The 9,652-nt window shown below is 37.3% G+C and overlaps 1 protein-coding gene across 1 annotated transcript; it reads right to left on the bottom strand.

The window, feature by feature from the left end:
• Positions 1–3,078: 3,078 nt before the first annotated feature.
• Positions 3,079–9,642, bottom strand: rs1a (retinoschisin 1a). Its single transcript, XM_058382272.1, has 6 exons — positions 9,503–9,642; positions 9,359–9,384; positions 9,118–9,250; positions 6,696–6,837; positions 5,043–5,238; positions 3,079–4,120 (listed from the first exon to the last, which is right to left on the bottom strand). The coding sequence occupies exons 1-6, from the start codon at positions 9,555–9,557 to the stop codon at positions 3,968–3,970; spliced, it is 705 nt and encodes a 234-aa protein (XP_058238255.1). The 5' UTR covers positions 9,558–9,642; the 3' UTR covers positions 3,079–3,967.
• Between the last annotated feature and the right edge of the window lie 10 nt (positions 9,643–9,652).

Here is a 9,652-nt window from a genome sequence, read left to right as displayed (position 1 = left end):
CCGAGGACTAAACCTGTGTTAAAGGTATGAACATAAGGATGCAGCTCGGGGTGTAAACACCACACTGCCAGTGTGTTCAGCTACGGGGATACTTTAAGGGTTTCACGATTCAGTTCACTCGGTTTTACTTGAGTCTTTCAGAACCGGCATAAAAAGTGCAGTAGTGGATTTTTTTTTACGAATAACCTGGAAAATCTGTAGAACCGGATAAACGATGCGATGTTTTAAGCAGCGACCTTAGGAGAAAAAGTAGTACATGGCTGAGAAAAATCTTTTTTTTTTGTATACGGTCACGAGCTTCTTGTTTACAAGACCAACCTGTCAATCATTTTATATATACACACACACACTCCCTTACACTGCACCCTGCTCATACAGCTGTTTTACCTTAAGGTTAAGTTGTTTATTTAAAAAAAATTCTATCTATCCATCCATCTCTAAATAAATTAAAAAGCAGCAACTGCACTTTCGACCATTCTCAATCAAATGAAAGCTGGATTTTGTTCGTTTTATAGTTAAGAAAACATGCCTAAAATAATCTAATAGTTAAAGCCTCGTTTCAGCTACAGCTGAATAATAGAAAAAATGGGTTGGGGGAAATCTTACCCAAGGCACCTTTAAATGCCACCATTTCACCCATTTAACTCACTAAACAAAAATATTTAGGTGGAGTAAACCTTCCTGAAGACCACATTCCAGCTCCATCCATGTTAATTACCAAGTTGAGTGACAATTTCTTAACAGTAAAACAATCATTTGGGCTAGTTTTAGAGCGTTTTTTATTTTTGTTTAATATTGAATTATATTCACCACACAGACTGACTTGATTTGTTAACCCAACGGGTGGGTCAATACAATTCAGCCCTGAAGGGATGTAGGAATCCTAGTTGTAATGACAGACTTGCTGTCTGAGGTACCCTCATGCTAGAAGACGCCAATTATGGAACACGTGACCTCAGACAACCCTATAGGGCCCCACATTTTCCACTGAAAAGGCGCCCTAGAGAGTGCAAACACTTTAGGGGCAGCCCAGAGGGCACTTCTGTAACGTTTTCAACCATGGAGCACCGAACCTCATCTCTTCACTGATCTGCATCACAGATACAGGCCAAGACAATAATTCAACTTTATCAGCAACTAGATTGTAACATATGAGACCAAACACCTCAAATCAGCACAATCGGTTGTGAGGATGGGAAAAAAAGGCACGCAACCCGGCATGTTTTAAACTGTGTTAGTGTCAGTATTCATCTATGGAGGAAAAAATTAAGTGACCTGTCGTCATTTATCTCACCTAGGTACACGACCTGGAACTATGCAACACACTGCTCGTTTCTGCAGAATGAACTACAGTATTTTAGACATTTTAACCTCTGCCTTCTCATGTAAGGACAACGTCTGATAAAAGCTTCCTCAGCAAAGTTTTAAAAAAACATTTATTTGTTTATATACACGCACGTAAAAAAAAAATAATACATATGTACAAATATTAATAGAACAAGGCAGGTCATGCACCGTCCATAGGGACTGCGTTGCGGCGGTGTGAGAGCTGCTGCATGGCTGCACCGATTTCCCAGCTCGTGATGATCCCGTGCCGGTTAAAAGCGGACAAGCGCGCGGCCTCCAGGCCTACTCTTCTTAAAAGAAACGACGGCGCGAGCCTCGAGTCATTCACCAATCTGCAGTCAACAGGCTCGATCTTGGCGAAAGAAAAAGTCCATTATGTCAACACTTACGTTGCAATTTACTACAGCAACAAAATGACCTAAAACTCTGTAATCTTACCTCCCTGCGCAGTTTATACATGTAGAGTGCATGCGCTCGGAGTTGGGTTTTTGCTCTTGGAAGAGAGGCGCGTGACTTCCCTTTAGATCTGACTGCTTTCATGGTGAGAGCTCGTGCTTTCGTGGCAGGTTTGCGTTGCTGTAATTTAAAAGCGTCTGTAATGAAGTCACGCGCCCTAATCGAGTTACCTTAATTAACGCGTCACATGATCTAATGGCCAATCAGTGGCTTTCTTTCTCCCAAAGCGTCATTAAAGTTCCGGGGTTTCCGATTAAACTTTTTTTTCCTTCGCTTTATGACATTATGATGAATTTGGGTAAATAATTACAGTATAACTTTTTTAATTTTGTTTTAGACCTTACAGGTAAAAGTCAAACTGATAGATAGATAGATAGATAGATAGATAGATAGATAGATAGATGACAACTTTATTATCATTGCAGAGGACAGGTACATAGCAACGAAATGCTGTTTAGCATCCACCAGAAGTGCAAATAGTAGAAATTGTGCAAATGAACAAGTGCAGATAAATATGTAAATATGTACATCGATAAATAAGGCTATGTTAGAGTGTGCATAGAAAAGTATGTGCAAGTAGCATTTACAGTAGATAAAGTGACAGGTGTAATTATACTATTACTATTAATAATTTAGTAATTATAATATTACTAAAATCATTGTTTAAAAAAGGCTTTAATTATTGATCTATTCCAGGGGGCGTGGTCAGCACCAAACAGGACGTATAGTTATATAAAATAAGGTTGGAAACGAGACATGCCTTATAAATGTTATGTTTATTGATAAAATGCTCTACTGTAAGAATAAAGGCAGCTCAAATCATGTTTGTCTTTTCAAGATGCTCCTGATTACCAAACATAGCAGCATGGGTTAAGATAACCGGGACAATTATTAACAAGGACAAGTGTTTTCCAATAAAGTAAACAAACATTAATCTAATCTTCTCTTGTCCTTCAAAGACTCATAACTATCTATTGTATAGTTATATGAATTCATACTGTTTATTTTATTTCTCTGAATGATGGCAAATGAAAGAACAAACCCATTCAAGTACTCGAACAGAAGGCTTTTTGCTTTATTCAAGACTTTTGTTCATCACATGACTATTAAACATTTCTAAATCATCTAAAAAAAGACTGTTTTCCCCCTTAATCCTGATCATGAGTCTCCCTGAATGGCACATTATATCTCTACTCTAACATACCTGTTATAATCTGATGAGTCAGTGTTTTGGAAGAAGACATCATGCTAATTTTATGAGTCCCTTGTTGTAAAGTTCCACATGGTGACTGTGACAGAGAGGGCGTGGCCAAGTGACGGTTGCCAGGCAAGGGAGGAGTCATGGAGAACATGTAGGTTAAGGTGTGTTGCTGTGAATCAGACGTTTCATGGAGCAGTAGAGCTACACAAGTGTTCTGCTGTTTGTGTTGACTTGTGTTGTTCATGTGGAAAAAGCTGAAAAGCTTTATATAATAATATAATGAAGCACCACTCTATAAGACAAAGTCCTCCCAAATGTTTGAGTGAGGAATCCATCCTTGCCCTCCTCATATTAGCCTATTTTGGCTAGTGGAAACTTCTGGAATTGAGGCTAGCCTAACCTAGCATTAGCAAAGGAAACAGCTTAATGTAGCAACTTACCTCCACATGCTTTTTGGAATGAGATAGAAGGTTGCTAATACTTCATGCTAATACTTCAAACCACCAAATACACCACTAATCACACCTAACAAACATTTCATTATACAGTAAACATATTTAATGTGTTCACACATCTCTTCAGACAATGAAAAACAAATAAACTGCATTGCTGGCTTGGTTCCTTCTTTAGTGCTATCTAAAGTAAACCGGAGTATAATTGATCTAATAGGTTTTTTTAGAGGCTAAAGAGGTTCCTTCCAAGATATTTGACCTATAGGATGACAGTCTTGCTCTATATCACAAACAAAAGGATAAATCACACACATAAACATATACAGATATTATGACAATACCACAAATCTCTCACCCTTTCTAATTAGATACATAGTTTTTTTACCCGAACAATAATAATACACAAAGCATGATGATGCAGTAGGTTTAACACACATCTACAGACGTAAAGAAACAGACTAAAGAGCCAGAGTGCCACTTGTGGTGGTATAAAATGGGTCAGTATGTCCCTTTAGGTGCACTTCTTCATGCAGAGCAGAAGCTCCATGCGGATAGCGATGCGTGTGTGCCAGCCCAGAGGGATGATTCGGAGGTAGCGTGTCACAATAGGAGGACGCAGCAGGTTCTGGACTGAAGAGGAGCGATCAGAATTACCATAAAACACCTGCAAATGGAAGAGTAGTTAATAATGTTGGTCAAGTTCCTACAATTGGGCTCATTTAATGACTTCCTCAGGTCTGGATTTCATAAGCAGTGCTTGAATGGAGTATAATCCAAATCCTTATTCATGAGAATTATTAAACAGATTAAAAATGTGATTACTGAAGAAATGTTTCATTAGGTGCGTTTACATGGACACTTGTAATCCGATCGTAACAGGACTAGAAGCACAATCAGTTTAAAAAAGTGTCATGTAAACACATCAATCGGATGGAATTTGCCACATCCGATTAAAATTTCAATCGGATGGTAAGGGGTGATTTAAACCATTTTTAGTCCAATCGAGAGGACATGTAAACACTTAATCGGATGGACTATGTTCCTGGAAAGTTCTGCGCATGTGCAATGACGCAAGAATGACGTATGACGTATGGATGTTGTCGTAGGTAAAATGGCGGGCGCTAGTACGTCCATCCTGGAACGCAAAAGATCTAATCCGATTCTAATCATGTGTCATGTAAACGCGCATAACAATCTGATTACTTTATACCGCATTCATGTAAACGCTGCGATCGGATTCGTCAATCTGATTGAATTCAGTCCGATCTGATTAAAAAGTGTCCATGTAAAAGCACCTATTGAAGATTTGGTATATCTGTTAAAAGACATTTATTTAACATTGTCGGAAAAAGTCTCCAGATTTCTGCCACTGGAAAGTTCACAGCTCAAAAGACCTTCCGGTTTCTGAATAAATTCAGTTAAGAGACAAGATGTGGTATAGGTAAAATAATACACTTCAGGATGTCATATTGTAGGGAAATCATCAACCACACCGTTGTTATGTTTGAAAATTATTCTTTCACAAAATCCCTCATTTGGATTTTCCACACAATATTTCGGGATTTAGTGCTTGAAAAACCACCCACCCTGTTGTTCCCTGTCTGATCTTTGTAGTAGATCCAGTTAAGGTTCTCATTGATACGGTACTGCACGCTGTACTTGGTGATCCACTCATCCGCATCGCAGCGCCCTTGGGTAATGATCCCAGACACCACTTTCACCTCCTTCAGGTCAATCTGCAGCCACTGGTTGGTGTCCTGGTACTTTGACAACCAGGAGCATCTATAGAAAGAGAGATGGAGAGATAAATGTTCCTTGGCCAACAGATTGTCCTGAAAATCCTCTTAAACCACATGAATTACATTTTTAATGCCTTTAATGGAATAGTTGTGGAACATCTGTGAAACAGGTTAGTTCTCTATATTATTAACTACCCTCTCTTATAATATAATTTCTCTTTTTTAGTTCTCATGATGTTCATATGACTCTGGAGACTCCTTTCAAATATGGCAAATAAATGGCTCCTTAAAGAAGAGACGTTTTTTAAAAGTTTAAACGTTTTTGAAATAACAGCAAGTTTTTATGTCGCTGTGAATCAGCATGATAACATATTAGAATATTAGGGCACATTAATAATAAACCAGTAATTTGAATTACAGCCGGAAACCACTGTCCTAGTGTCCTGGTCTGTTGATTTCTGGCTCTTATTTCACAAATGTCCACAAATTGTTTAACTGAACATAGCAGCAACTAAAATATTTTTTACTGAGATGATATACTTTTAGATAGTTTGCTAAAACTGTGTTTCTTCTGAGATGCTAAATACCTAGCTAGCTAGGAAAAATCTATTTCAGAAGCACAATGAAATGGAAACCAATTATTTTTTTCTTATCTAATCTACAGGTTAGAAGATATTTCTGTAAATGTATACAGTATATAGTAGATTCAGACTTGCATGGCTAATTTAGGAGTAAAACAGGTTGCTAGCTAGCTGCTGTTATAGAAATATAATCAAATTTGACAACTGAACAATTTTAGCGTTGCAAGATCTGCTAAAAGCTTGCAGTCATTTTGGATGTAAAACAAGGTGAGTCATTGTTAATCTGGGATAATCTGCTTTAATCCATCATAATTCCTAAAATACTACTTGATCATTGGTAATGTTTTCTAAAATAGAACAATGCTTTTCCAGGATCATTTAAATATGAATTCAAAATAAAAATTTTATTGTGACCATTTACAAGCAAACACATTATGCAGTGGGGTGCTTTCTTTGACCTTTTTTGCTTTTAAAATGTCATAAAAATAAAATAAATATAGAATTACAATAAAAATAGAATTTAGCTATACAGGTAGGAAAGGGGGGAAAAGACTATAGGAAATATAAAAATGAAGCTCAGGGGTAAAATAGTATGACTGTTATGGGCGGGGGCAGATATGTGCAATTTTAGTGTAATATATGCTGTGCAAAAATATTAGTGTCAGAACATGAGTGTGTGCACATGTCATTTGTTGATAAATGATGTCATACTTCTATATGTTTTTTGTAATGTTGTTGCCATAAGAGACCCTGTAAATGAAGTGTAACAGAGCTGCCATTATAGAAGAATATTCAACACCTTTTGACCAATCAGATTCAAGAATTCAACAGCGTCATATTATAAGAGGTCTAAAAAAAAAAAAAATACAATTAATGACACAGACACCAAGCCCAAAAAAGTAAATTATATTATACTCACCCAAACCCCTGGTTGTTAAGCCTGGCCTTGTTGGGAATCCATGAGGAGAACCAACCGGTGTACTGATCCTGATTAGAGCAGCTGATTTGGTCAGAAGTGACTGATCCAGCCTCAAAGCCCAGGGGTCTGTGATATGGGCATTCTGGGAAATAAACCTTTATTATCCAATGAATCAGAGTGTTTAATATCAGTATGAATTCATTTAATAATAAGTAATTATTTTACAGAATAATTCAATATGTTGAGCAAATTAATTAATAAACACACTGACTAGCATAATTGTTCATCTGGGCTTTTTTCTCTTGCTTGCTGTCTTATGCGTGATCAGAATAATGCACAGAGCGCAGAAGAAACTAAAAATATTCAAGACTTTATTTCAGTTGTGTTAGTTAGCTATAATTACCTCAGAGATGCTAAATAATTAGCTAGCTAAGAAGAATTTATTTCAACAGCACAGTGAAACAGAAACCAAAGATGTATTTTTAGCACATCAGAACTAAACAAACAATTGAATCTGCTAGTTTGAAGACATGTTTGTATATGTATAAGGTATATAGCAGGTTCAGTCTGGTGTAGCTAGCTTAGCAGTAACATAGGTTGCTAACTTGCTAGCTTGTCGAGATCAGCTGTCAAGTTTTTAGCTGCACTGTTTTTATTATTATTATTTTAAGAACTAATTTAAGTACATATTCATCACTGTCAGAAACACGTCTAATAAAATAAATGCTTAACATTAGGTCTGTTATTTCCTAAGTAAGAAAAATGCGTGTTAAATTGTACAGTTCTAAAAAAATAATGGGGCAATGGAGCTCATGGGTTGTTATATAAAGTTTAAATAGACATTTTTTCAAGGTAATGGCTGCTAAATAAGCGGTTTAATTCTAAAGTAATCTCTAAAAGGAGACATAGAGTGGTCCAGAAAAGCAGCTAGTTCACTGCCTCGTACAGCACTGCCTCATACAGCACTGCCTCGTACAGCACTGCCTCGTACAGCATGTACGTCTTTTTTTCTGCAAAAGGATTCAGCTGAAGCTCATGGCCTCCCTGATGGCTGTTTAATGACAAAAAAGTGCATCACTAATCCTGTCGTATGCCAGTGCCACATCCTCATGTCTGGACTGTTCATGCTACTGCCCAGGTCTCGTGACTCTTTAATCCTTAAAGCTTTGATACAGATCAAACGTGAATGTTCAGGCTTAAAGCTTGACAGATGCCAATTTAAGCTTTTTACTTTTTAAAAATATTTGGAAATGTAGTCTCTTTCTTGTTATCTGGAGAATTACACTGGGATTTTGATTAGGTCATTCTTCCTGTATGACCATTATAATGATCTTGGATTATGTTTATGTTTTATTAGTTATGAATTCTGAATGTTTGAGGGGAGTATAATGTATATTGGACACCAGACTATTGCAGCAAACCCCCCTCAAACAATCTATCTGGAGGAAATGCTATTAATATTACTAATGATAGTATTATTATTATTATTAGTAGTAGTAGTAGTAGTAGTAGTAGTAGTAGAAGTAGTAGTACTGTAGTGTAACACAATTTCAAATATGATTTTTAATATATTTTAATGATTATTTAAAGACAGAAAAAATACTATAAAAATACTGTTTCTGTATTCTACAAAAAATTCATCGCTGTATACCTATGCATACATTTGCATATATATTTGTAAATGTAAAATCAGTGGGACGGAAATGGCAACCCCAATCGTGGAATCGTGGAACCATGGAACTGTCCTGTGCCTTTATTAATTACATTAGAACATTTTGAATTCTTTCAGCTCCTGTGCTTCCAGAAGGACGTGTCAGAGTCTACACTGCATAGTCTTGGCATCATAGTATTCCTCTTTGTGCTATTCCAACTGGCGTCGGCCAAATGTTTATCTGATCTCTCTCTCTCTCCCTCTCTCTCTCTCTCTCTGTATCCTGTACTAGGGAATCAAAATGGAGCATTTCTGTCTGCTGGCTGTGTAGCAGTAGGAGGCACTGATGCCTCACATGGTGCAGGTGAAGCTGTGAGCAAATGATTAATTACTTTCTAGTGCACCACCTGTGCCGGGTGCTTCCTTACACACACACACACACACAATTCACTCTGTCTAGTTCAAAAGAACAATGGCAAAGACCCGGTGTTCCACATTCTCATCAAACACTGGAAGTCTTAAATTTGTACATTTTGGCAGTTAATACAGTAAAAATGAGAAGGTCATAATCAACTTCCAGGCATTATAATGCTCTTTTGTTGATCCTAGTCTCTAGTGTGTCGCTATCATGGTTTATTCCTTACATATAAAGTGAAGACCTCAAGGTACAGTGCACCAATGAGACGATGAAACTGCTTTACTGAGTATCTCATATATTCCATTGACTGTCCCTTATAATTTCCTCTCATATATTCTTTTCCCTCATCTCACCTGGCATGCAGTGCATTTCTTGGATCCATACTGAGCCAGATACGATGGAAGTCGTCGTCTCGGTGGTGGACTCTTCTGCATCACAGTCGCATTTGCAAGCTTTCGTCGTCCAGCTTTCATTGTCTTCGATCCCCTGATGGCAGATCAAAAGAGACGAGTGATGCACTAGAGCATCTAATTTCTTCTTCTTGTTCATGTGTTGAATTGGAACACAACGTAATTATAAAGAAATTTAACCTACCTGCTGGGATTGAGATCTTATAGGAACTGGGGGAAATGTGAATGCAAAGATTTATCAATTTAACATGACAAATGATTGCCTAGACAAAATTAAATTAATCAATAATATTGCAAATATAACGAAAGTTATTTAATGGCCACCTACCTTCACTAATCAGCAACAGGGTGAGGAAGAAAACTTTCACAGCTCCGTATTCCATCTTGCCTTGCGTTCGAGTGCTGCAAAATCCCACTGGTGAATTCACTGGATTACTATAATCCACTGAGTCCTAATGGCCTTGTCTAATACTCTTTA

The sequence above is a fragment of the Hemibagrus wyckioides genome, linkage group LG27 (genome assembly GCF_019097595.1).
Source record: "Hemibagrus wyckioides isolate EC202008001 linkage group LG27, SWU_Hwy_1.0, whole genome shotgun sequence".
NCBI lineage: Eukaryota > Metazoa > Chordata > Actinopteri > Siluriformes > Bagridae > Hemibagrus > Hemibagrus wyckioides.
Note: the sequence above shows the minus strand (reverse complement) of the source record. Positions and strands in the feature narration are given on the sequence as shown.

Bases quoted from the DNA above. Each gene is read 5' to 3' on its own strand.
- rs1a (XM_058382272.1), bottom strand. From the start codon at position 9,557: ATGGAATACGGAGCTGTGAAAGTTTTCTTCCTCACCCTGTTGCTGATT. The intron at 9,251-9,358 runs GTAGGTTAAATT...ATCTGCCATCAG, and splicing joins TAAGATCTCAATCCCAGCAG to GGGATCGAAGACAATGAAAG. The intron at 4,121-5,042 runs GTGGGTGGTTTT...TTCCATTTGCAG, and splicing joins ATCAGACAGGGAACAACAGG to GTGTTTTATGGTAATTCTGA.